The following is a 27447-nucleotide window of genomic DNA, read 5'->3' on the forward strand; positions in this document are numbered from 1 at the left end:
GAAAGTGGTGTGGATGGGTGGGGGAGGTTTTAGGGAACACAGGGGTGCCTACTACAAGAGAAGGGGTTATAGGGTTCTGACTGCCTCCATCTCAGTAGGGGCACCAATTTCAAGGATGACTAGCTAGGGCAGGCAGGAGGGCTTTACGCTGTCACCAAAGGGTGAGGTAGATGATGGGGAATCATGGTACAAACATCCAGATCTGTAAATCGGCACCGCACATGACAAATCCAAGCACTAAAATGCATGTAAGGAACTTATTCTTTGTCTATATACTACTGCTAGGAGCCAAGGAACTGAACAAGAGTTGGAGACCCTCATACGTGAAAAGAAAGGAGGGTTCATGTTACTGAAATTTGGTGGGATAGTCTTTTTATTGGAATATTAAAATAGATGGTTAAACTTGTTCTTGTAAGGATGGAATGGGCAGAAAAGGGGCTGGGATGGCAATTTATATAAAAGATGTTAATCATATACAATGCAGGACCTCAAATGCTTATGGATTAAACTTCTAATCAGTCAAACTAAAGGTGAGGTACTGGTGCAAATCTGTTACAGATCACCAAATCTCACTGGAGCCCAGGACAAACAGACCTAAAAAATGGAATCTGGTGATCATGGTCTGGTTACATCTACTTTCTGCAGCCAGAATGGGATATCAACCAGCAATTTGCATGTTTGAAACTTTAAAGGGCCACTCTGCCAAAATGTGAAGCAATTATTTTTTATTTAAATTTATTTATTTAATTATTAGAATACATGAGGACTCAAACTTAATGAAGGAATATTTAATGAAAACTGGGAACTGTTCAAGGATATTCCACTCAATGCCCCACAAGCCACTATTCCACAAACACAACAAAATTATGCAAAAAGAAGAACAGGAGTACTTGTGGCACCTTAGAGACTAACAAATTTATGCTAAGCAAGAAGCCACCCTGTTTAGAAGGAGGTGTGGAAACAGTGATTAGGGTGACCAGATGTCCCAAGTTTATAGGGACAGTCCCAATATTTGGGGCTTTGTCTTATATAGGTGCCTATTACCCCCCACCCCATCCTGATTTTTCATACTTACCATCTGGTCACTAGCAATGATTCAACATAAGTTCCTCCCCTTGTGTCCCTCCTCCCCACTCCTCTCCTTTATGATCCAACTGCACTGAATATCAAGTTTAATGTAGGTGAGAAGAGAAGCTAAGCGTAGTGTATGCTGCAAACATGAATAAATAAAGTGCTGTGCATTTTAACAAGAGGGTATGCTGCACTATTCAATTATTAAACATTGCTTGCTTGATTGGAGTATTATTTATACAGCACCATTGGTGTGCCTGATGCTTTACAGGCAAATTCCTTGACTTGAAGAGGTAAAAATCAGAACAGACACAGCACAGGCAAAGGAGGAAAGAAGCGATACAGCATAAAGAAATGCTGCAAAGAGATCGAACAGCTTCAAGGAAAATTCTAACCTGATTTAGTGTGAGCTCTAACAAATTCTAAAACAAAGAGGTGTCCCACTTCATGCTGATGCTGGTAGCTGAGGGAGAGATACCAGATAAGATGGTCTTAGGCTCCCTCATGAGGATACCTTTGAAAATGACAACCTAATATATTCCAGCGATGCTCCTCACACATTTACAGGAGGAAACAAGCTCTGGAAGCTGCACATGAGAGCTGGGAACAAAACACTTTGGTCGAGGGGATCCAGCTATGGAACAAACTTCCAGAGGAGAGCAGGCCAATCTGACCCTCTTTAGGACAATGCTGCCAAACCTTCCTCTTCCTTTGCATCAAAAGAATGAGACTGCCAATGTTGTGAATGTCTTCTCAAACCCTGTCACAAGACACAAAAAGAGAGAGGAAATTAATAATCATAATAAATGAATAAATAACTTATCCCAAGCAGAGTGTTGATCCCTAAAAGGAAAACGAGCCAGATACGCTAAGAAGTCTAGTAAGGAGTGTCACAGTTCAGAGCAACTGCACCTGTATTCCCTCTCTGTGGTTCATCAAGGGCACCCATTCTACACTTTTGGCTCCTCAGCCATCACCTCTCTTGGACAGAGACCCATGTCTTTCCCCTCCTGACTGGGTTTTTTCTAGACTGCACAGTGCCCTGTCTATACTGTGATATCCCCAGCAAGCCAGACTGCTTAAACAGGACTGCCCCATGTCCACTTTGCTTTATCTAGAGATTATGAACAGCTGTAATTGCCAGTACACCTCTACCCCGATATAACGCTCTCCTCGGGAGCCAAAAAATCTTACCGCATTATAGGTGAAACCGCGTTATATCGAACTTGCTTTGATCTGCCGGAGTGTGCAGCCCCCCTACCCCCCCCACCCCCCCCACCCCCGGAGCACTGCTTTACCGCGTTATATCCGAATTTGTGTTATATCGGGTCGTGTTATATCGGGGTAGAGGTGTAGTTACAAGTTACCACACAGCTATTTATAAGCAAGCACAGTAATTCTTAAGGTGAAAACACTACAGAGAAAACATATAAAAATAATAAAAGAACCTACATGCATGCTAAAACGCTTACCAGACGCTACCCCAGCCCCAAACTCTGGTAGGTGTTAGTCCTTCAGAACCCAATAACTGGATTTTCCTCATGGTTACAAATTAATAACTGTCTCAGATTCAGAACCAGAACACCTGTGAATAGGTTACTCTTTCTTTACACAGCTCAGGCCTTTGATCTTAAAACCCTGGGAACAGATAATCAGCCAATAATGGTCCTCTCCTCAAGGCATAGCTTCACAGGCTGGATTTTTGCACAACCACAGGTGGGAATTTGCATTTGCTTCCCCCAAGAGATTCCCCAGGCAGACCACATGACATTGTTTGTCCCAAAAGTCCACTCCTGACTGCCACATTGTTCAGTAAAGTCATCTAAAGTTTGTAACATATCCTGGGTTCACCTCCTCCCCTACACAGATGTTGCATAGAATCCTGGCCCACAATAATACATAAACATTCATTTAATACAATGGACTCCAAAGATATTGCAGGAAAATGCCATATTTGTCACAGGGAGTTCATTCTGCCTATTGATTTTACATGAAAGTTGATCAGCTACTATGGTGATGGGCATCAATATAAAACCTTAAGAGAGAGAGAAACAAAGATGAGCAATAATTTAAACTTCATAATCAGGAACTCCATGTCATCCAAAAGCTGTTCTATCTTTTGAAAACTATTGTGAAATTTATTAGAGTAAGCAGTTTCTTAAGGCAATACTGTGTGCTATTCAAGTGTTCTGCATCCTAAGATTCCCAGAACATTTTCATATCAATATACAAGCATAACTCCCATTACAATTATTAGGATTCACATACCGAGACTAGAATTGTGCTCCCTAATGCTACACAACATTTGTGCCTTCTGTGACCTATGCCAATGGGTAGAGCCCTGCGAATCTGCAGATATTCATCCACTATATATCCGCGTATATCCACAGATCAGATGCGGATATCCACAGACCATGTTTGCAGATCGCAGATGGATGCAAATCCAAATTTTATATCTAGAGCCCTACAAATCTGTGGTTATCTGCTTTATATGGATATCTGCATCCACACGTGGATATCTGCAGACCATGTTTGCAGATCGCGGATTGGATGCGGATACAAATTTTATATCTGTGCAGAGCTCTACCTGTGGGGTGAATTCCTGGCTCAGAGACTTCTAGTCTCTATGGGACTTGCTCATCTGTTCAGAGGAAACTTTGCCAGGCTGTGAAAGCTGGCACTAGGTAAAATAATTGCTTAATACCCACTATGTCCCTATCCCTGCAGGACTGGCAATGCTGAACTTCCCATTTATCTAGATAGGGAATGAGAGATCATCTATAAAATTGGCCTGATTTTGTGATCTGCCTGGCCAGAGCTGGTAGCCTTCTATTCTTGTAACACTTGTGTATAAGGTAAAGACAAAGACTAAGTCTACACTTACAGCTGCAGGTGTGATTCCCAGCTCAGGTAGACATATCCGTGCTAGCTCTCAGGCTAACACTAAAAAATGTAGACCTGGTAGCAGTGAGTGGAGGCACAGGCTAGCTGTCCCAAGTACATACCGAGGAGGTCCTGTTGGGTTTGTACTCAGGGTTGCTAGCCCATGTCGCTACTCAGCTACATTACTATTTTTAGCATGCTAGCTTGATGAGAGCTAGAGTGAGTATGTCTATTCGGGCTGGGAATCACACACCCTGTGCTAAGTGTAGACATAGCCACAGTGCTGCAGAAGCAGGTTGTGGGATAGATTTTACCCTTCACAATTTATATAGCAGCCATAATTCTTGAATATAGGGATTTTATAATGGAAATCTTGAAAGATAAGGCCCCCAATAAGCTCTTTTATAATATTATATTAAAAAATGGACTCACGTTGTTATTGACTTGAATTTTACAGTGTCTTTTGCTCTTTAGCTACTCCAGAGTGCTTTGCAAAATAATGAGTTTGATCCTGGTAGCACCGTGACAGTGTAACAAAAGTAGTCAGGGGTCATAGATTCATAGTTTCATAGATTATAGGACTGGAAGGGACCTCGAGAGGTCATCGAGTCCAGTCCCCTGCCCGCATGGCAGGACCAAATACTGTCTAGACCATCCCTGATAGACATTTATCTAACCTACTCTTAAATATCCACAACCTCCCTAGGCAATTTGTTCCAGTGTTTAACCACCCTGACAGTTAGGAACTTTTTCCTAATGTCCAACCTAGACCTCCCTTGCTGCAGTTTAAACCCATTGTTTCTGGTTCTATCCTTAGAGGCTAAGGTGAACAAGTTCTCTCCCTCCTCCTTATGACACCCTTTTAGATACCTGAAAACTGCTATCATGTCCCCTCTCAGTCTTCTCTTTTCCAAACTAAACAAACCCAGTTCTTTCAGCCTTCCTTCATAGGTCATGTTCTCAAGACCTTTAATCATTCTTGTTGCTCTTCTTTGGACCCTTTCCAATTTCTCCACATCTTTTTTAAAATGCGGCGCCCAGAACTGGACACAATACTCCAGCTGAGGCCTAACCAGAGCAGAGTAGAGCGGAAGAATGACTTCTCGTGTCTTGCTCACAACACACCTGTTAATGCATCCCAGAATCATGTTTGCTTTTTTTGCAACAGCATCACACTGTTGACTCATATTTAGCTTGTGGTCCACTATAACCCCTAGATCCCTTTCTGCCGTACTCCTTCCTAGACAGTCTTTTCCCATTCTGTATGTGTGAAATTGATTTTTCCTTCCTAAGTGGAGCACTTTGCATTTGTCTTTGTTAAACTTCATCCTGTTTAACTCAGACCATTTCTCCAATTTGTCCAGATCATTTTGAATTATGGCCCTGTCCTCCAAAGTAGTTGCAATCCCTCCCAGTTTGGTATGATCCGCAAACTTAATAAGCGTACTTTCTATGCCAATATCTAAGTCGTTGATGAAGATATTGAACAGAGCCGGTCCCAAAACAGACCCCTGCGGTACCCCACTCGTTACGCCTTTCCAGCAGGATTGGGAACCATTAATAACAACTCTCTGAGTACGGTTATCCAGCCAGTTATGCACCCACCTTATAGTAGCCTCATCTAATTTGTATTTGCCTAGTTTATCGATAAGAATATCATGCGAGACCATATCAAATGCCTTACTAAAGTCTAGGTATACCACATCCACCGCTTCACCCTTATCCACAAGGCTCGTTATCCTATCAAAGAAAGCTATCAGATTGGTTTGACATGATTTGTTCTTCACAAATCCATGCTGGCTGTTCCCTATCACCTTACCACCTTCCAAGTGTTTGCAGATGATTTCCTTAATTACTTGCTCCATTATCTTCCCTGGCACAGAAGTTAAACTAACTGGTCTGTAGTTACCTGGGTTGTTTTTATTTCCCTTTTTATAGATGGGCACTATATTTGCCCTTTTCCAGTCTTCTGGAATCTCTCCCGTCTCCCATGACTTTCCAAAGATAATAGCTAGAGGCTCAGATACCTCCTCTATTAGCTCCTTGAGTATTCTCGGATGCATTTCATCAGGCCCGGGTGACTTGCAGGCATCTAACTTTTCTAAGTGATTTTTAACTTGTTCTTTTTTTATTTTATCCGCTAAACCTACCCCCTTCCCATTAGTATTCACTATGTTAGGCATTCCTTCAGACTTCTCGGTGAAGACCGAAACAAAGAAGTCATTAAGCATCTCTGCCATTTCCAAGTTTCCTGTTACTGTTTCTCCCTCTTCACTGAGCAGTGGGCCTACCCTGTCTTTGGTCTTCCTCTTGCTTCTAATGTATTGATAAAAAGTCTTCTTGTTTCCTTTTATTCCCGTAGCTAGTTTGAGCTCATTTTGTGCCTTTGCCTTTCTAATCTTGCCCCTGCATTCCTGTGTTGTTTGCCTATATTCATCCTTTGTAATCTGTCCTAGTTTCCATTTTTTATATGACTCCTTTTTATTTTTTAGATCATGCAAGATCTCGTGGTTAAGCCAAGGTGGTCTTTTGCCACATTTTCTATCTTTCCTAACCAGCGGAATAGCTTGCTTTTGGGCCCTTAATAGTGTCCCTTTGAAAAACTGCCAACTCTCCTCAGTTGTTTTTCCCCTCAGTCTTGATTCCCATGGGACCTTACCTATCAGCTCTCTGAGCTTCCCAAAATCTGCCTTCCTGAAATCCATTGTCTCTATTTTGCTGTTCTCCCTTCTACCCTTCCTTAGAATTGCAAACTCTATGATTTCATGATCACTTTCACCCAGGCTGCCTTCTACTTTCACATTCTCAACGAGTTCCTCCCTATTTGTTAAAATCAAGTCTAGAACAGCTTCCCCCTAGTAGCTTTTTCAACCTTCTGAAATAAAAAGTTGTCTCCAATGCAGTCCAAGAATTTGTTGGATAGTCTGTGCCCCGCTGTGTTATTTTCCCAACATATATCCGGATAGTTGAAGTCCCCCATCACCACCAAATCTTGGGCTTTGGATGATTTTGTTAGTTGCTTGAAAAAAGCCTCATCCACCTCTTCCACCTGGTTAGGTGGCCTGTAGTAGACTCCTAGCATGACATCTCCCTTGTTTTTTGCCCCTTTAAGCCTAACCCAGAGACTCTCAACACTTCCGTCTCCTATGTCCATCTCTACCTCAGTCCAAGTGTGTACATTTTTAATATATAAGGCAACACCTCCTCCCTTTTTCCCCTGTCTATCCTTCCTGAGCAAGCTGTACCCATCCACACCAACATTCCAATCATGTATATTATCCCACCAAGTTTCAGTGATGCCAACAATGTCATAGTTGTATTTATTTATTAGCACTTCCAGTTCTTCCTGCTTATTACCCATACTTCTCGCATTTGTATATAGGCATCTAAGATACTGGTTTGATCTTTCCTCCCAGTTTTGTCCTGACTCTCCTTTCTCTCTGCCAATATAGCCCACACTCCCTCTTGTTTCCAACCCATCTCCCCGGTCTCCATGTTCCCCACTTACCTGTGGGCTTTGCTCACCTGTCCCCGTCGAGCCTAGTTTAAAGCCCTCCTCACTAGGTTAGCCAGTCTGTGTCCGAATAGGGTCTTTCCTCTCCTCGAAAGGTGAACGCCATCTCTGCCTAGCAGTCCTTCCTCGAATAGCATCCCGTGGTCTAGGAAGCCAAAGCCCTCCTGGCGACACCATCTTCACAGCCAGGCATTCACCTCCATGATGCATCTGTCTCTGCCCGGGCCCCTACCTTTGACAGGAAGAATTGAAGAGAATACCACCTGCGCTCCAAACTCCTTCACCCGTACTCCCAGAGCCCTGTAGTCACTCTTGATCCGCTCAGTGTCACACCGCGCAGTATCATTTGTGCCCACATGGATGAGTAGCATGGGGTAGTAGTCAGAGGGCTGGATAATCCTCGACAATGCCTCCGTAACGTCTCGGATACGGGCCCCCGGCAGGCAGCATACCTCCCGAGATGAAATGTCAGGGCGACAGATGGGTGCCTCCGTCCCCCTCAGCAGAGAGTCTCCGACCACCACTACCCTACGTTTCCTATTCGCAGTGGTGGCAGCAGACTTTCCAGCCTTAGGGGTACGAGGCTTCTCCTCCTTTACTGTAGGGAGTGATTCCTTCTTTCCTGTATCAAGAAGAGCATAACGGTTACCTATAACCACGGCAGGAGGGTTCGGAGCAAGGGTGGAGCACTGCCTGCTGCCAGAAGTAACCAACTGCCAGTGTCCACCCTGAGCCATCTCCTCCTCCACCAGTGGTGTATCAGCAGTCCTGTGTACTGGGACAGCTACCTCAGCTGTCTCCACATGGACACTGTCGAGGAATTGCTCGTGGATACGGATGCTCCTCAACCTAGCCACCTCCTCCTTTAGCTCTCCCACCTGCTGCCTGAGAGATTCCACCAGCAGGCACCTCTCACATTGGATGGTCCCCCCAGCCTGGATATCAGTAGGTGGAAATTGCAAGTTACAGTCTTTGCAAAGCCACACCAGGATCTGGGTAGAGGCATCCATGCTTAGGCACTCTGTCTGGCTACAGGCACAGGTGGAGGAGACAGTAGCAGTGCTGGCACAGGTGTTGCGGGTCTTCCTAACCATCGTAAGCCTCCCTCTGTCAAACTCCCGTCTGCAGCCCCCTGTCAGCTGAAAGGGTTGTTTAAGCAAAAAGTTATGAATGTAGTTGCTTTATAGGTATTAAGGGGAATCAAGAGAAAACAGATGGAACTGGCAAGGGACCCTCGCCCCCTTCCAAACTCCCTTGCGAAACTCCCTGTTAGCAGCCCCTGTTCGCAAAGTCATCGTGAACTCAGTAATATCGCAGTCTGTGTGAGCTGACAGATCCTGCTTTTTTTACAATCCCTTTTGAAAATAGAGGCCACTGTCTCTATAGCAATTAGGGTAGGCTTAAAATTGGTGGGCAAAAGTGTCTAAACCTGCACCTCTCTCCACTCCCCCACCCCTCCCCCAAAAAAACTTTTTTGAAAGGGAAATATTTTTAAAATCCTGATTTAAAATAAACAAAGTTAACTGCAGCCTTTGTGAGCTGTTTTCACTTTCTATACTTTTTTTCCCTGCAAGTTGTAATGTCATGTTGTTCTTAGTACAATCAAAGGTAAGACAGACCTAATTCACAAAATGGAAAGCAGACAGAGTAAGGAGGGTGTTAATGGAAATGCAGATCTTGCAAATACTAGGAGCAGAGCTGGGTGAATTTTTTTGCATGAATAGTTTATTTGCCAAAAAAATTAAATTTCAGTCTACCTGGCACTATTTACAAATTTGACCTAGATGCCATTCACAAAACAGGAGGAGGTGATGGCACCCTCTTTATAATTTTTAGGCTAGGGCACTCATCTGGAAGAGACAGATTTTATTCCCCCTTCTGGGGGAAAGGATTTGAACATAGATTTCTAACTTCATGAAACAATGCCCCAAACCACTGAGCAATAAGATCTTCCACAACAGGACTTTTTCATGCTCTCCTGTTGAAGCTGTTTCACTTTGTATAAGTGATGAAATACTCGTTGGCCAGGAACTCATTGGCACTCACTTGCTAGGTGAGTGGTCTAACTGTAACCACTACACTATACAGTCATTCTCACTTGTCTGGCCACAGACTAGTCAAGTATTTATACAAAGTAGAACAGCTTCAGCAGGAGAGATTCAGGGAGCCCCTCACACACTTCCACACCAGAATATCCTATAGAACAGCAGTTAAAGCAGACACCTCTGATATGAGACTTTGGTTTCATCTGACTCAAAACAGGCATTGCTGATGCATTGAAAATTCTTCAAAATTTTCTGATTCTGTTTGGCTAAACTAATTTTTTTCCTGATTTTTGGAATTGGAATAAATAAATATCTCTAACTAGGAGATACACTTGGAGGAAAGTAACTCAAGGCTAGTGGTCTTCAAACCACCTCTATTTTGAGTTTACTAATTATCTCATTGTCTCTAACAGCTTCATCAGTCTCACTCAGGAATTGGCAAAAATCACCTCTGAAGGAACACAGAAAATAATGTAATTAACTATTAAAGTGAATTACTAGGTGAATTGAATTATAGGTGTATAATTGGGGAAGCAGCTGCAAATGATTTGCATGAGTATAAAAATGGAGTCTTGGGTTTTCTTTTTATTGTGAATCCAAAGCCTTGAAAACACAGTCTGGGGGCTTAACACTACAAGTTGGCTTAGGATTCTCAAACTTTTGGTCTGCTTTTCATTGTAAGAGAAAAGAGGCTACAGCTGGTAGCTGCTCTAAAGGGCAATGGTGCCAAACCTTGTGTTGAGGTGAGTGTTTGTGGTATTTCTGTTGATTATGATTCTCCCTGTGGAGTGCAGGCTGTGGTAGTCTCATGACTGTCTCCTAAATTCTTAAAAGTAACAGAGAATGAGCCTGTCTGCTCCAAAGGAGGGGACTTAGACTCTCAAAGTCTAAATATGTAATCACACCTATAAAAGCTTTAATTAGAATTAAGCAATGCTGAAATGAAACTTTTTCCAACTAAAGAAACTGCTATCAAGACAACTATGTATCTGCACATATTTCTTTCTCTTGCAGGTTGTTCCTAATAGGTGTATTAGCCTCTGAAATATGGACCCAAGACAGGCCAGGTAAATAACTTTGAACTACCTTGAAATGCAGGCAAATAGGTTTCATCTCCTCTTCTTTTCCCCCCCCCCTCCCCCCCGCCCCAGTGGCTTTTCAGTAAATGGTGTTTTACTTCAATGCTCCAGTGTGGTGCTAGGGAAGGCATGTGGCTGCTGTAAGCGCTGGCCAGGTGTGTGGTGGTTCTATTTGAGTCTCTTGTCTCAGTAGACCACTTGCTCTAACCTATGAACTTCTACCTAGAGACTAGAGTACTTAATACTGTCACATACACTTGCACACTCTAGAGAAGTGCACAGCCCAAATAAAACTGTTCTAAGGATATGGCTACACCTAGAGTTTCTTGAGGCCCAGCTCAAGACGTACTTGCACTACCTCTGATCAAACTAGAGCACTAAAAACAATGTAGCTGCAACAATGTGAGATGCTGTAAGTACCTAGCCTCTCTGACCATGTCTCTTCTGAAGCTGGGGATTGCACCTCTAGCATGATCTTCAAAATACCCTTCCCACTTATCTTTCACTGTGGGATCAATGCAGTAGTCCTGCTCTGAGCAGTCCTAATGGATCAGACTCCCGACCCTTAGAAATGGTGCCTCCTTCATTGAAGTCCCCAATATGGGGAATTGAGCCTGGGTCTCTCTTCTGCCCCCCCCCCCGATGGGGTTGGGGGAGGGGGTGAGAGGACTTGAACAGGGGTCTTCACCTCTTAAGTACCCCCCAACAATTGGTTTATAAGATTCTCACGTGGGGCTTCCTCAATTTCTCCTAGTGAAGCTCTTTCACTCTAGATAAAGTCTCACATAGTCATTGAGTAGGAGACTTAGAACCTAAGTGGCCTCATTACCAGGGTATAGTCATTCTCTCTCTAGCATCACAATTCCCTGTCTTGTCTGAGTGATCTTACAACTTGTCAGAAAGACTCTTCTAATGCCTCTGCCTTGCAAACACTTATTCCTGTAGCTCTGCATATGAATAGTCCCTGACTTCTGTGGGATTAACTTCTCCCTACTGTTACTCACACCTTCTTGTCAACTGTCTGTAATGGGCTACTCTCTTGCCATTTCAAAAGTTATGTTTCTGTTGATTGATTTATCTCGTTAGACTGACCTCACACTTGGTAAAGCAACCCCCATCCTTTCATATATTTATACCTGCTCCTGTTTTATTTTTGTTTTTGTTTTTTCCACTTCATGCATCTTGTGAAGTGGGTTCTAGCCCACAAATGCTTATGCCCAAATAAATTTTAGTCTCTAAGGTGCCACAAGGACTCATCATTTTTGCTGATACAGACTAACATGGCTACTACTCTGAAACTTGTGTGTAAAGTGATCTCCATGAAGGGGAGTCTGTGGGACTGAGTCCCTAACTTATAACTGGGTTTGCTTCTAAAACTCCTCCTGGAGAGCAGTGACTCTACGTTAGATATTCAGCTCAAGGCAGCAACTTAGCCTTCTGTTCTCAAACAGCTAGTTTTGTTTTCTCAACCTAGGGTTGTTCCTAACTTGCAGGTTGATAATAGATCACCCCAGCCCCAAGTCACTTCAAAGTGTCCCCCTGTGGTATCCAGCCCCTCATGACTGAATGCCTTCTTCCCCTCCCTCCCCCCCAGAAATCCCAGATCCTCTGTTCACAAAAGCAGTTTACCAGTCTTACTCTAGATCACTGCTCTTGAGCTCAAGTGCTGTGCATAGTACAACTATTAAAAAGGAAATTTGAGACTAGTCAAATGTTATGACTTTGTTTTTATATGCAACCATGCATTCTTGCACCTGAATTTAACTGATCAGTTCTCACCCAAAGTTATTCTAGTGTTGCTGACTAAGCCTGGCTGAGATCTTTCATGAAGCAAATCCACTGTCTTTTTGCTCCTAGGTGAAGGATGCCAGAGTTTCTTTCTGCAACCTCAAATATACTAGAACAGACATTTAATGTTCACCTCAAAATAGGATTCCCTTCTCCTGCTGTTCCTGTTAAACTCTGGCAGACTTCAGAAGTCATTAGCCTTCGAAGTCAAATATAGTTGTCATACAATAGGAATATCTCCATGGTGGACCACTGTGTATCCCATCACTAGCTAGAGAAGCATCACTCAAGACCTGCTACTTTTGCGTGACCTGTTTCTAACTGCAGACTTGGAGAATATAACTTTTAATGTTTGTACACATCTTGCAGTAATTATAGTGACCAGTGTGACACACTTTTTTCAATAAAGCTATTACATGACCCTTTCTGGTTAAACCCATGGGATCCCTGTGCCATCTGGTCTCAGACCCTTGATACACACATGGGTTTGAGTTTTCTCTAACCTAGTGAAACTACAGGTGGCTATGGTCTTAACTATGTACTGATAGAGCTGCTGTTTGACCCCAGAAGTGGCAGCATTTCAGTAGTGAAGTCTACTTCTAAAGAACTTAGCATCTTGATGCCTATGGTGATACAGTTACTAATTATTTGTCTTCGCATCTCTACAGGCTCCCTGAGCTCAGAGTGCCTGGGGAGCCTCTTGCGGGTTGCACTGAATGCAGAGCACTTTGAGGACCAGTATCTGATCTTCGCTGCTGTTGGTAAGCTGAGCGTGAGCTTTAAGGAAAGGCTGGGGAAAGTGGAAGGAATAAGAGGCATTTTCAAAGCTGCCTATTACCTCTTAACAGCATGTCCCATTTATAAATACCTAAACTCTGTTACCTATGGCTACCATGCATTGGGGCATCAAGTCTGTAATACCAGGAATGTTGTATAGGAGTATCTACGCTGGGTCTCCCATTGTAAGACCAACAATATTTAACTTCTAATGAGAAGCCTAAAAAAAAACCCACTTTGTTAATAGTCTAGCTAATCTGATCAATGAGTTTTGTGGGTAATCCTCATTTGTACCTTCTCCACAGATGTCATGGTAACTGTACCTACTCTTCCTACTACAGCTCCAAATCTGGGTTTATTAAGATCAAGATTTTAGATCCACTAATAATATGAAATAGGCTATTGATGTTCCAGGTAAACACCAAGGACTAAACTCTACCTTGGTTAGCCTGGTGGTCAAGTGATCAAATAGATCCTTGGTTTTCTGTTAATGCATGCATTGGACTACAGCAAGATGGAAGCCACAAAGTAACTAACTCACACCTATGATAGCCTAGCAAGTTGCTGACATGTGACCTTGGGTCACAGCCAGTAGAACAGCTGATTGGGATGGGGGGGGGGGAGAGAAATTGAGGCACTGAATCACCAGCTATAAGATTAGTGCTAGAGATTAAAAAGGGAAATGTGGATCTGATTATGATGCTGGTAATCAGCTACAGTGAAGTCTTCAAAGTATGACACCAAAGTAATGGTCACTGTAAAATCTACAAAAGGGATTATTGTACAGTGTAGCCTTGGAATGGCTCTCTGGGATGAACTGGTAGCTTTGCATGCTCATGTCCAAGAAAAAGCTCGGAGCTTGCATGTAGCTTGAAGGTCTTCTGACAGCTATACTCGAATACCTTTTCACAGACCAGTTCGGCACAGCCCAGGAGATTGATGAGACCCTGGCAGCACAGTGTGGCTATACAATAGAGTATAATTATTGGGGTAACATTGAATTCCGTGCTTCCATTCTAAGCTGCTACACTCATATTGAGGTAAGCCTACTGTATCAATAAATAAAATAGAAAAGTAGGGCATGTTAAAGTCTGTCCTTTAACATAAAAGTTACAACTTCCAATGAGTTGTACAAAGACTGTAATGTAGCAATATGTTGCTTGTCTACTAACTAGTGCCACTTAGAGAACACTGCCTAGCTTCCCCAGAGCTCTTTCCCAGGCATCGGGGTATATTGTGGTAGAAACATCAATGTGTGTTGTAGTAGACAGACTAACGTGGTAACATAATGTAGACTGTTTAATTGCCACAGAAGAAACCTTACCCCTCCAATATATGAACAGATGGCTATCTGCCCTGCTAGCAGCAGGTAACTATCTTTCTCTGCAACCTGATATCTGACCAGCTATGTAATTCATCTAATTTGGACCTCTCCCTCAGCAACTTCCGGCACTTGCTTTTATAACATGGTGACTACTGGAAAGGGGCAAGGACTCTGAATCCTCTCTCAAATACTTTAGACTTGTAGGCAATACTTGTGTCAGATATGCAAAATACTCTTCAAGTGCTGCACTCATCTAGTCTACTTGGACAGATTTGGTTGTAATGCCTCAACACTTAATTTGCAGTATTTGCATCACTAGTTAGGGTTGAGCAAATAAGAGGTGATGGTGGGAGAAGGGACCTGTTTGGGGGCACTAATCAGAGTATCTTGCATAAGAGCTTTTGCTTCATCTCTGCAGAGTGATGTGTACACAGTAACAGTACAAATCCAAGCAGCTACTAATCCAGATATGAAAAATGCTCTAACTCACTTGAAGACTGTGAGTTGTCCTTACAGTCCATGGCATCCAAGAGAGTTAGTGTGTGAAACTAACTACATGGAGGTAAGATTCCCAAGCACTGATCTTCCATGGGGAAGGGGGGAACTTGTAAAAGAGCCCTCTGGATAGGGCCTTGGATGGGAACCCAAACACTTGGCTACTAAGCATTATAAGCAGAATGTACTGCACGTGGTAATAGGATTCAAATAGTCCAGGGCCCACCTGGATTTTTTTATCCAATAAATTAATGGGTATTGCCTAAAGCATTACTTATTTCTAGGAAGTTAGGTGATCAAATGTTGAGCTTGTCAACATTTTAATGTCAAATAGGTTAAAGCCAAATGGTTTATCAAAACAGTATCCAGGAGAACTCCCAAGTATGGGAGTCCATTCCTAAAATGGAAATGGTTATTTCTCGGTTCTTTCTTCAGAGAACCTGAGAAGTAGGTGCACTGGCTAGACTAAAAGGAAAAGGGTACAGTCAACTGGTGAAATGCAGAGAAGCCAGACAGCTTCTGTCCATCAGCCTTTTATTAAAGGCTGTTTGGTAGTTCAAGCAACAAACTTCAGACTCTAAAAGGAGAAGTTTCTCCCAGCCAGGGGAATGTGATCACTAACTCAAATGCCCCACATAGTGGGGATCAGGAGACTAGAACTTGGTGTCACTAATGGTGGATGTTCCTTTGCAAGGTGTCTGTCAGGAGGAATGTTCCACAGATAACAGCAGACTTGCTCCAAGATGAACCTGAGGACTGGGCTCTAGCCTTTCCAGAGGTAAGTTTAGATGCTACCATTGTTACTCCTGGGTCAATGTGTCCTATTTACAACTACTCCAGCAATATATTGAAAGCCTGCACTGAGGAGTCAGCCTCCAAAAAAATATAGGAAGAGAACAGAACTCCTGGACTGAAGGATACAGGTAGGGAGACATCTCCTAGCTTCCTGGTAACAGATGTAGAGCAACAGGACAAGTGAAGGAAAGATAGGAGTAGCCTCACAAATGAGGTGGCTGGTATCACTACCTCAGTAGTATCTTGAGGCCAATGCACCATCATACCAGCTACTATATAAAGACCACCTATAATCCAAAATTCATAATCCATGGGTAGATTATGCAACTGGTAAATAGGGAGCACAAGGAAACAATGAGCTAGTCAGTTTGAAAAACAAGTTAGTGAACCACAGAAGAAACAGCTGCTTAACTGTTGGGTTTTTAGAGACCAGATGGGTGAGGTAATCTTTTATTGGACCAACTTCAGAAATTGGTCAAAAAAAATTACCTCACCCACCTTCTTTCCTAATATCCTAGGACTGACACAGCTACAACACTAGGTTTATAGGCACCCTAGCAGAGGGAGTACTGTCTTTCCAGGACTGCAAAATGAGCTTTTTGATGCTGGGGGGGGGGGAGGGGGAGAGAGAGTCTCAAAGTGTAAATGAGAATGGAAATGTAAGGTAGTATGATAAAGACATGGCAAAACTTTTTGAGCTGTTTGTCTCCCTCAGGCAACAGCTGGGGCAGTGTCTATTTGGCAAGTAGTATTTCACCTGCCCACTGGAAGGAAGGCTCTGCTAGTGAGTGATGCTCAGAATGCTGGCTATGGACTCAATACAACAGACACTAGGATTTTGCTGAGAGCTCCATACAATGCTGCAGAAGCACAGCTAGTCAAGGTTGGTGCACTCCTTCACCATCTGTGTGCTCTCACTGCACAGCTCTAACAGCATCTACTCTTGCAGGTTCGAGGAGTGACCTTCTCTGCAGTGAGAGCAAGTACATTCTACAAGCAACGATGGATGATCTTGATGGTAGATACTGCTGTGGCCTGCCCTATAGGTGAGACTTAGTATCTTTTAAATCTAATGCTAAACATTCAGCACATCTTCAAGATATTTGAGACATGCCTAGCTGCTAACTCCCTTAAGTACTGCTCTTGATACTAATGGAAATGCCTAATATCCTTTCTAAATTAAGATGGGGTGGATTATACAGATGACACAATTATATGGACCATTCCAAAAAACCTCCAAACCCTCTCTGCTGGGGCAACTAGCTTCAATGATCTCCTTGTTGAAATTGGTGTGGATCTTCACAAACTTTCTGCCAGAGAAATTGCTTCCAGGAAATATGTGCTATCCAACAATACAAATGAAATTACCATCCAGATGCCCATCGGTGCAGAAGGTGGCTATTACAAGGTTAGTGGATGCCTGTCAGTCTGAGCCACAGGCAGAAGGCTACTGACTGGTAGGGAGGATTCCCCATCCAGCTCCATAAATCCAATGTGAGAGGAAAAGGGGACTTCAGGGGAGTTATGCCCCCACTTTTCAATTCTCCACATAAGAACATTGACCTGGGAGCTCTCAACACTGCACCTGATGGACTAGCTCTTCCAGTTGGCCATGGCTGTCTCATAAGATCAATGAGGGTTGAACACCCTTGGAACTCATGAGGCTCTTCATTTGCCACTTAATCTCTTTGAGAGACACCCCCCCCCTCCCCATTTGTGGAGAAGGTCTTTGATCTGAGGGGACTAAACTTGGAAGAACATAAAGCTGGCAGTATGGGGGGAGGAGAGGGGACAGGGATATGGATTGAGCAGTTTGAAGTTGAGAAGCACCTGCCCCCTTATTTCTGCTCCTGTACAGAGCTGTCCCAGAAAAGCAGGATCATGCAACTGCAACCTAGTATGCTACTGTTAGCACAAGTAAATGGCTTTTTGTCAGTTCACCTTAATGCTCCTGAAACTACATCCTGCATGCAACTGTCTGGGTATCTAACATAGTATACTGAACTTACAACTTGACCTTTCAGACCCATGTGAGTGAGGGACAGCATGGGACAAAATACTACATTAATATGTTTTTGGAACATCAGTGGGAAGACAACAGGTGGGGAGTGACCAAGCATACCATCATCAAGAAAATAGAAACTCCCTTTAAACTTGTACCGCCCACCATAACAAACAGTAAGTAACTGAACTCTAAGCTCACACTTGCTTTTTAGCAAAGGCCTAACACCACACCACTTCTTCCTAGATACCAACTCCAGCATTAGGCTGATCAACGTGACCATTGGAACATTCCTCCCAGATGTGGAACTGGTGAACTTGACCATAGATGATACAACTGTAACTGTGCCTGAAGCCCTTCAGTATGGATACAAAGTCTATGAGACTAGATACCCTAATGGAAACAAAGGCTATGTAATAGAAACCCCATTTGATGTGCCTAGCATTAAGAAAGAGGTATCTGTTTAGTACTTAATACACATGTTGTGATCCTCTACTGCTTGGAGTGTCTAAATGTGACTTGATGCAATATGTGTGTCTCTCTCTCTCTCTCAGTACTTAACAGAGGACACTAGACTCTATACTCTGAATGTTACACTTGGATTCATAGTACAGCCAACACATGAGACCTTCACTGTTCCAGTCATAACCATCTCTCCTGTCAAGGATGCAGGTAACAAGACCAAGACAAATGGTCATTCCCCCCCACCCTTATGGTGCAACTCAGATTAAGTCCATAGAGTTCCCTTGTCAGGCAAAATACTAATATTCCATGTACAAATGATCACATCTCCATCTGTTACAGTGTTGCCTAGTGCAAGAGGATTCTGTGATGATGACAACCTCTATCTAACAGTTGTTCGTGGCAATGTGGATCAAAACTGGCTGCCCTTCATTTCAAACCTGAGCCTATCACCTGATGCTGCTCAGAAGCACAACTATGGACTGGATGACAACGGCACCCACTTCACAATTCGTGTTCCTCTTTATGCACCTCATGTACTATATGAGGTAAAGATAACAATGTGCATGGTGTCTAGCCCACTATAACTGGTGGGAGGGGAGCTAGAATTCCATAATCCTGTCAGTAGGAAGGAGGGGGAAACCCTTCCAGCAAGCAATTTAGGATTAGTCTCCTCAAAGGACTTTAGTCCAACATTGGAATGCTGAGCCTAAGTCTCTTGGAGCAGGGGTACACAGGTCTTCCAGGGGTACATAAATTCCTCTAGATGCCTAGTTTTACAACAGGCTACATAAAATCCTCATGAAGTCAGTAGAAAACCATTTCATAGACCATGATTTGTTTACACTTTATATACTGTACCCTGAAATAAGTACAATATCTAACCAATTGATTTACAATATGGTAAAAATGAGACTGCAGAATTGCTTAACTTACTAAGTGTGCTGTGACACTTTGTATTGCATCTAGCTATGCTTTTGTAAGCAAGGGTACATGAGACCAATCAGACTCCTGAAATAGTTTGGAAAGGCTGAGAGTCACAGTCTAGGAAGTAGTCCTGAGTGGAATCAACAGTTGTCAGGAGCCCAGGGTGTGGGAGACACTGGTGAAAAGTTCCTGCTCCAGAGTAGCAATTTGAACCTGGATTTTTCCACTTATTCTACCCAGTACCAAGGTGGCACTACACCTTCCTTCCAGCTGTCTGCAGGGTCCAATCAGGTACTCTGCTTCTAAGTAGGCCTACTGGATTGGTCCCTGCAGGTAAGATAGGAAAGGGGAACATATAGTTCATGCCAAAGTTCCATCATAACTGAACTAAGTGCCAAGTAGCTTAGCATTAGGACTTAAGCAGCTTGCTGCCAGTACATGGGCAGAAATTTAGATGCCTACAGGGTTAGGCACCAATTGAGCAGGAGGCTTTGAAGGTCTAAATTTTGGACTTAAAATCATAGAATATTAGGGTTGGAAGGGACCTCAGGAGGTCATCTAGTCCAACCCCCTGGTCAAAGCAAGACCAATCCCCCAACTAAATCATCCCAGCCAGGACTTTGTCAAGCCTGACCCTAAAAAATCTCAAAAGAAATTCCATCTCCCAAGGTAACCCATTCCAGTGCTTCACCACCCTCCTAATGAAATAGTGTTTCCTAATAGCCAACCTAAACCTCCCCCACTGAAACTTGAGACCATTACTCCTTGTTCTGTCACCTGCTACCACTGAACAGTCTAGATCCATCCTCTTTGGAACCCCCTTTCAGGTAGTGGAAAGCAGCTATCAAATCCCCCCCCCCCCCCCAGTCTTCTATTCTGCAGACAAAATCTCAGTTCCCTCAGCCTCTCCTCATAAGTCATGCTCCAGCCCCTAATAACTTTAGTTGCCCTCCACTGGACTTTCTGGGTGGGTGGGGTTTTTTCTCTTCTCCCCCCCCCCCACATCCTTGTAGTGTGGGGCCCAAAACTGGACACAGTACTCCAGATGAGGCCTCACCAATGTTGAATAGAGGGGAATGATCAGGTTCCCCAATCTGCTGGCAATGCTCCTACTTATACAGCCCAAAATGCCATCTTAACCTTCATGGCAAGAAGGGCACACTGACTCTTATCCAGTGTCTCTTCCACTGTAACCCCTAGGTCCTTTTCTGCAGAACTACTGTCTAGCCACTCAGTCCCTAGTCTGTAGCAATGCATGGGATTCTTCCATCCTAAGTGCAGGACTCTGCACTTGTTAACTCTCCTTGTTAAACCTCAGATTTCTTTTGGCCCAATCCTCTAATTTGTCTAGATCCCTCTGTAGCCTATTCCCTACCCTAAAGCATATCTACCACTCCTCCAGTTTAGTGTCATCTGCAAACTTGCTGATGGTGCAATCCTCACCATCCTCCAGATCATTAAGATATTGAACAAAATCAGCCCCAGGACTGACCCTTGGCAGCCAGTATCAAGCAGAGGGACCCAAACTAGATATGGAGCCATTGATCACTACCAGTTGAGCCCAATGATCTAGCCACCTTATAGTCCATTCATCCAGCCCATACTTCTTTAACTTGCTGGTGAGAATACTGTGGGAGACTGTATCAAAAGCTTTGCTAAAGTCAAGGAATAACATGTCCACTGCTTTCCCTTCATCCAGAGCCAGTTATCTCTTCATAGAAGGCAACTAGGCTAGTCAGGCATGACTTGCCCTTGGTGAATCCATGCTGACTGTTCCTGATCACTTTCCTCTCTTCAAAGTGCCTCAATTGATTCCTTGAGGGCCTGCTCCATGATTCTTCCTCCCTTCTCTTCTCCCCCCTCCCCCCCCCCCCCCCATGGGCACTACATTAGCCTTTTCCCAGTCATCCATGATTACCATGAGTTTCCAAAGATAATGGCTCTGCAATCACATCAGCCAACTCCTTTAGCACCCTCAGACTTGGATGCCTAAAATTCTCTGCATCTAGCTCTCCCAATATGTTTGGGCTTTAAACTTGCCATTATTGTGAAATGGCAACCTAATATGGCAGCTGAATCAGAAATGGAACAAATCTTGAGTTGCTGTAGATAATTTACCACAGGTGGTGGAACTTCTCATGCTAGAATAAATGCCTGTGGGACACTTGTGCTATACCTTGCCTCCTAACCAAAGACTAGATTTTTCTCTCCTCCTCTCCCCCTGCCCCCAACTTCACTCTACCAGGGTTAATTATGCTGACATAAACAGTGCCAACAGTACTCCACTAAACTTGGTGCAACATGAGCCCTTACAAAGAGCTCAAACATGGCACTAAAGCCTCTTAGCTGCAGAAGTAGCAAACAGAAAACACTACTTGAGAAACTGGAGTCCCAGTTAATCATGGATTTCAAAACTACACAGAATTACTAGGTAGCTTCTCCCTTAATGGTTTGTCTGACCTGAGCAAGCCTCTCCTACAAACCTTTCTATAGTAAAATCTAGTGTCTAGAGCACTAGGCTTGACCAGGTGGGTTAGGTTGGTCCATGGCCTCCAGTGCACTGCAGAGCTACAATAAATCAGTTGGCATCAAATGTGGGAGCCAGGGGCAAATGCTTCATCTGGAGACAAGTCACATGACTTGTGCCAAAGGATAAAACCCTGGTCTCACTGAAGACATCAGTGACAACTGGGCCATGATTTCACCTTTTGGCTTTTTAAACTGACCTGGCATGCCAAATAAAAGTTCACCTGTCTAACTCCTATTGATAAGCTATTAACTTGTTATCTCTCCTAGGATATTCATCCCTCTGGAATAACAGCTTCACTCCATTTAACAATGAAGGATAACACTCATGCTGACATGACAGACTTTTCAATCTCTTGCAGATTTTCCCCTAAAGAACTAATAGGTACACTTTTTTTTGTTGCCACCCTACTTGGAATGCTTGACCAAAATGATCTAGACTGGTAATGCTGCCCCTCTGCTGGGGAGGGGTGTAGGAGAGTATGCTGAATGGACACATACAATGGATGTCTACTTGTTTTCAGACTGCCTGCCAAATGGAACAATGGCTATCACTGCAATAAAGCTAACAGGAATCGCAGACCTGGATACCAGCTTATTTGTCTTGAGAGACAAACAATGCAGGCCTGTCTCAGTGACTGAGAAGAGTGCAACATTCATATTCCATGTAAACACCTGTGGAACAAGTAGAAAGGTAAAGGAACCACCCTGACACTCCATCTGTACCTGGTTGGCTCAGATGGCAAGAGCCATAGCTTGTTTTGCAGAACATACCCGTGAGATGTTGATAGCTGGCTTTCCAGAAACCTGTACCACCTTCCTCTTTAGGTGGTCCTAGCTATGATCTCAACCTCTGTCCCACCTACTACAGTCTCTGGCTCATGAGGTGCCTCCTTAACACTTGAAAGGATTCTGGCCATCTTCCGGCTCAAACTGAAGGCTACATTCTACCTAGTTACAAAGGTTTTGATAGCATGAGTTTAGGATGGCTGCACCATCTGACCAACAAAACATGTCACTCATTCATAGAGAATGAAGACAAGGTTTTGTAAACTCCATCACCTCTCTTTTCAGAGGCAGGTGTTGCTACCACATCTATTGTAGTGGTGAGCCAATGGATGATGCAGGATTAGTAGAGGGGACCCATTGAAGAAACGCAGGCTGCTTCCTGCACCAAAGATTACCATCTATACTATACATAGGAGTAAGACTTGGATGGATTAATTGGTAATGTTACCAAGTAATTGAGCCACATCAGGCAACTTTTAATGCAACATGTCAAATACAGTCATTACTGAACTACCCTAGAGTCAAGTTACTGCTTTCATTGGGCACATAACACCCTTTCACTGCACAGCATGACACCCTGAACTTACTGGCTTTTATGCTGTTTGTGAATACTGGCAACACTAATGTGCACATTACCCAATGATCTCTCTCTGGGGGCTGAAGAAAATGACACTGTTCTAATACTAGATCTTGGCTGAGTGCAAGTGACTATTCACCTTTGCCACTGTAGTTAATATGGTAACTACAGTAGCTGTTGCAGCACTTGTACCTCTAGCAACTTAACTCAACTTGCTTTTGGTGTTAATAGTTAATAGTCTCCAGTCTCTTCTTTCAGTTTGAGAACACTGTTATGACCTATGAAAACGACGTCTCCTACTTCAGACCTGGCAGTACTACACCAATATACCAGTAAGTACTGCTGTACAGATAGAAGGGGAAGGGTTGTTTCTTGAAACATAAAGATTATAACTATCTCTAAACTCTACTTCCCACTCCCAGGCTGAAGTGTGCATGTCAGTATATGATAAATGAGACCATCGTTGTCCAGTACAGCTCCAAAAACAACCCAGCACCCAGTATCGAGCCAGGGTTTGGCTCTCTTGCTCTAAGCTTGAGGCTGTTCAAAGGTAAGGATGAGCAGCCTAAGAGCTGGCCCTTCTAGGGGGTGGGGAGTGGTTATAGGAGTAGCAGGAAGTGACTGACCCTAGGCTGCAATATGCACCACTATAATCATAGTGACAGCACAATATCCCACCCCCAATTTCTAGTAAGTGCATAGGCACCCTCCCTCCATCTAATTTTAGAAATGTAGACCCTTCCAGAAGCAATTCTCTGCACCTTAACACCCTACATCCTACACTGCTGGGACTCTGTACTAAGGGATGGTATTGATAAATGTGAAGTCACAACCCCTCACCCCCCCCCCCCCCCCCAAGAAGTTTATCTACCTTTTGTAAGGATGGAAACACAAGTGGGCAAGAGAAGATAGCAGGAACTATGACTCCAGCCATGCCACTCTTATCAAGGATGGCTTAGAGTCCTTGCTCCAAAGTGTCTCTGTAAATGAACCAGTTGACACCCCAGACCCATAGTAGATCCAGGGGAGGGGTCTGATCTGCAAATCCTCCCCCCCTGCCCTGATCATTTAATTCCCATTCTCCAGACTGTCCCTTCACACCCATGTGCTCATCCTTAAGCTGCTGCTGTAGCAAAATGAGATTGTGTAGGTGGGTGAGGACCGGGGGGGGGGGGGGAAACCATGGCTCTGGAAGAAGGGCTCCTCTAATACATCAAGACTTCTTCTTCATCTCCCTTCTAGATAAGTCTTATTCTGACTCCTACAAGGAGATGGAGTATCCTGTGGTCAAATACTTAAAAGAGGCACTGTATTTTGAAGTGGAACTGCTCCATTCTGAAGATCCACAGTTAGATCTGTATCTAGAAGACTGTTGGGCTACTACTTCCCAGGACAGAGACAGCAGCCCACAGTGGTCTGTCATCATAGACAGGTAACAAAATTCCTTCCTCCCCTGAGTCTCATACTCTTCCCCTTGCTGCTGTCTGCAGCTGTACTGCTCTAGGCTCTCTCCTTTTTCCCCCACCCCCTGCCACAGTGTAGCCACTGGCTACACTGCTTAGGACTAGAAGCAGAACTGCCTCCTGTTCTGCTGCAGTCTCAGATGAGCTGGAGTGAGGGGACGGGGAGCATCTTACTCAGGAGTGGGGGTGGGAGCTGTGGCTGCTGCTGTACTGAACAAGCATTCAAGCTCCTAAGTGCTCACTTGGAGACTAAGGCTGGGTCTACACTACCCACCTGAATCGGCAGGTAGAAATCTACCTCTTGGATCGCTTTATCGCATCCCGTTGGGACGCGACAATCGATCCCCAAATTGACGCTCTTACTCCCACATCTGCTGGTGGAGTAAGCGCTGTCAACGGGAAGCCGCAGAGGTAGATTTTTGCTGCCGTCCCTACAGCGGGGTAAGTTGGCTGCAATACATCGAATTCAGCTACACGAATAGCTTATCTTAAATCGACACCCCCCCCCCCCTGTAGTGTAGATGTAGCCTAAGTACTGACACTGCCCCAACACACTTTTCCTGTCAATGTGCAATGCACCTACATTCTAACTTTAGTCTTTCAAAGTTCACTACAGATTAGTGTGTGGGGGTTGGGGGGCAGGGGGAGGTTTACTGGTCTGCATGTCAACTTTATTTCTCTCATGATTAAACTTTTTTTAATTCGAGGTAGTGAGTTCTAAAATACCTAACCTGTCCTGGTTGGCATAATTATGACTACTTTTAACACTTGCTTTGTCATTCCTAATTTAAAGTGTTACAATCAAATCTTCTAGAATGTAAACTGATACTCACCTTAGTGCCAATATCAAACCCTCAACTTTACACATTGCAGATGAAGGCTGCTTATTTTCAAATTGTACCTTAATGTGTACAAAACATGCAGGTCAAGTCTGATACTGCCAGTAATGATGGAGTCAAATGTCAGTCATGTACATGACTGATCAGTAAACATATATGCCAAAATAAGATTCCCCTTAAGAACTTGCATGACTTTTAGGTCAAAATGAAATTTAGTGGAATAAAGACTGCACAATGGCAGTAACAGTGTCTGAAACTGTAAGCTAACTTATTTTTCTACTAAAGATAGTGTACAAAGTATCAAACTTCTGTTTGATATCCATTTTAGAGCCTTAACAGATACCTCAAGTCTTGGGATTGGAAAGAATACATCAAATCTCTTGATTGTTCTAAATTCTGTAGAGAAGTTTAGAATATGGCTTTAGTTCATGTTCCTATATATCAATACAAGAATCAAATTGATAGTGCTCCTAAGTTATCTACGCGGGAAAAAACTGATTCCAAGGGCTATGTAGGCACCTGAAAACTCTAAAGTTGCCCCCTACCAAAATCTGAAATGGCTCCCCAGATTCCCTCCAAGTATTAACCTAAACTAGAGGGAAATTTTACTTTAGCTCTAAACTAAAACAGTTACTATGCCCTCAAAGTCTTCAGAAGGGACAATGGGGTTCCTACATGAGTCATCATTTGCAGCAGAAATGATGTACAATACAAACACCATGGGTCTCCAAGACTGATGGGCACTCCTCCACCTGAGAGCAAGGACAGACCTGGATTTTTGTGGCACAGATCCTTTACCACTACACTACATCCACTATTCTGCTTGAGGTTGCTATGTTGACACATGTAGCTTGCTAATCTAAGGCCTCTAACTCTATTTTTGCTTCTCCAAGCTGTGAAAATGCAGAGGACTCCCATCAAACAATCTTCCACAAAGTGGACAGTAACTCAAGAGTGAAGTTTCCCACTCATCTGAAGAGATTTGAGGTGAAAATGTTCACATTCATGCAAGATGGAAATGCACTACTAGAACAGGTGAGTAGCACTTAGAAAGGCTAGAGGTGCTAGTCAAGGCACTAATGAGCCTGGAATGCCTGTCTAAAACAAGTACTATTACAAAGGCTTAACCTGTCTCTACCTCTAACAAACCTTCCTGGAGGTTGCCAGAGTTCCTTTGTAGGGGGAAGGCAAGATGAAAACAATGAGCATGACTCTTCAGATCCATGAAGGAAACATTATAGCAACTGCACTTCTTCCAACAATAACATGACTTCATTATCTTGTAGATATACTTCCACTGCAGTGTGGTGATATGTGATGCTAGGCGGCCAGCTTCAGATCTTCTTTGTGCAAGGAGATGCATTCCTAGAAAACAGAGGCTTGGTAAGTGTATCAAGAAGTTCAACTCGTGCACTAGTGATGCACAGGTCTTGCACTCTAATGGATTCTTGATGCAACAAGCTTTACTGACATTGACACATTGTGTATGTCAAACTAAGTATTAACTGCAGATGGAGTTTAACTTAGACCTCTGAGGAATAATGCTCATACGTGAAGTCTAAAACAGCTTTGCTGTGGGATGGTCAGACTCTTGAGACTTATTTTCTCTCTTCAGGTCGCAGTGTTGAGGCATATCATATGCATGGGCACGTCTCTTCTGGGGCAGTCATTATGAAAAGTAAATGAATTGGATGCAATCGTACCACAAGGTAATGCATAAGGACCCCAACCTCTAACATACTCAAGTGCTGCTACAGCAACCTTTAATTACATTGCTAAACCACTTTTTTTTTTTTTAATTTCACAGCTAAATGAAGACTGACAAGCTGAACCTAATCTGTATGCGAAAATTATTAAATGAGAACTAAAGCTGTCTGGTCTTGTCCCTTAACTGGAGCTAAAAATTTAGCTGCAAATGCTGAGCCATAATGCTGCCCCTTTTTAATTATCAATCTCTAGTTACTGAACTTTTTCCCCTCCCAGTGTCAACTACTTAATACTTCAATATTAAGTGGTGGCTCATAAAACAAGACATGTCTAGGTCTAACTACAGAAGCTTGTTCACCTTTGGGTAACTCCATAGGAAGGTAC

The 27447-nt window shown here is 43.5% G+C and overlaps 1 protein-coding gene across 1 annotated transcript; it reads left to right on the forward strand.

The window, feature by feature from the left end:
* Window positions 1–10093: 10093 nt before the first annotated feature.
* LOC101931197 (zona pellucida sperm-binding protein 2-like) lies at window positions 10094–27225 on the forward strand. Its single transcript, XM_065587646.1, has 22 exons — window positions 10094–10256; window positions 10528–10580; window positions 13049–13141; window positions 14070–14197; window positions 14900–15043; window positions 15671–15754; window positions 16487–16654; window positions 16721–16817; window positions 16956–17179; window positions 17796–17949; window positions 18020–18228; window positions 18328–18445; window positions 18578–18783; window positions 21959–22073; window positions 22213–22382; window positions 23313–23386; window positions 23477–23604; window positions 24297–24486; window positions 26250–26391; window positions 26643–26739; window positions 26972–27065; window positions 27164–27225. The coding sequence occupies exons 1-21, from the start codon at window positions 10234–10236 to the stop codon at window positions 27040–27042; spliced, it is 2688 nt and encodes an 895-aa protein (XP_065443718.1). The 5' UTR covers window positions 10094–10233; the 3' UTR covers window positions 27043–27065; window positions 27164–27225.
* Window positions 27226–27447: the final 222 nt, after the last annotated feature.

Source organism: Chrysemys picta, chromosome 3, assembly GCF_011386835.1.
Source record: "Chrysemys picta bellii isolate R12L10 chromosome 3, ASM1138683v2, whole genome shotgun sequence".
Taxonomy (NCBI): domain Eukaryota; kingdom Metazoa; phylum Chordata; order Testudines; family Emydidae; genus Chrysemys; species Chrysemys picta.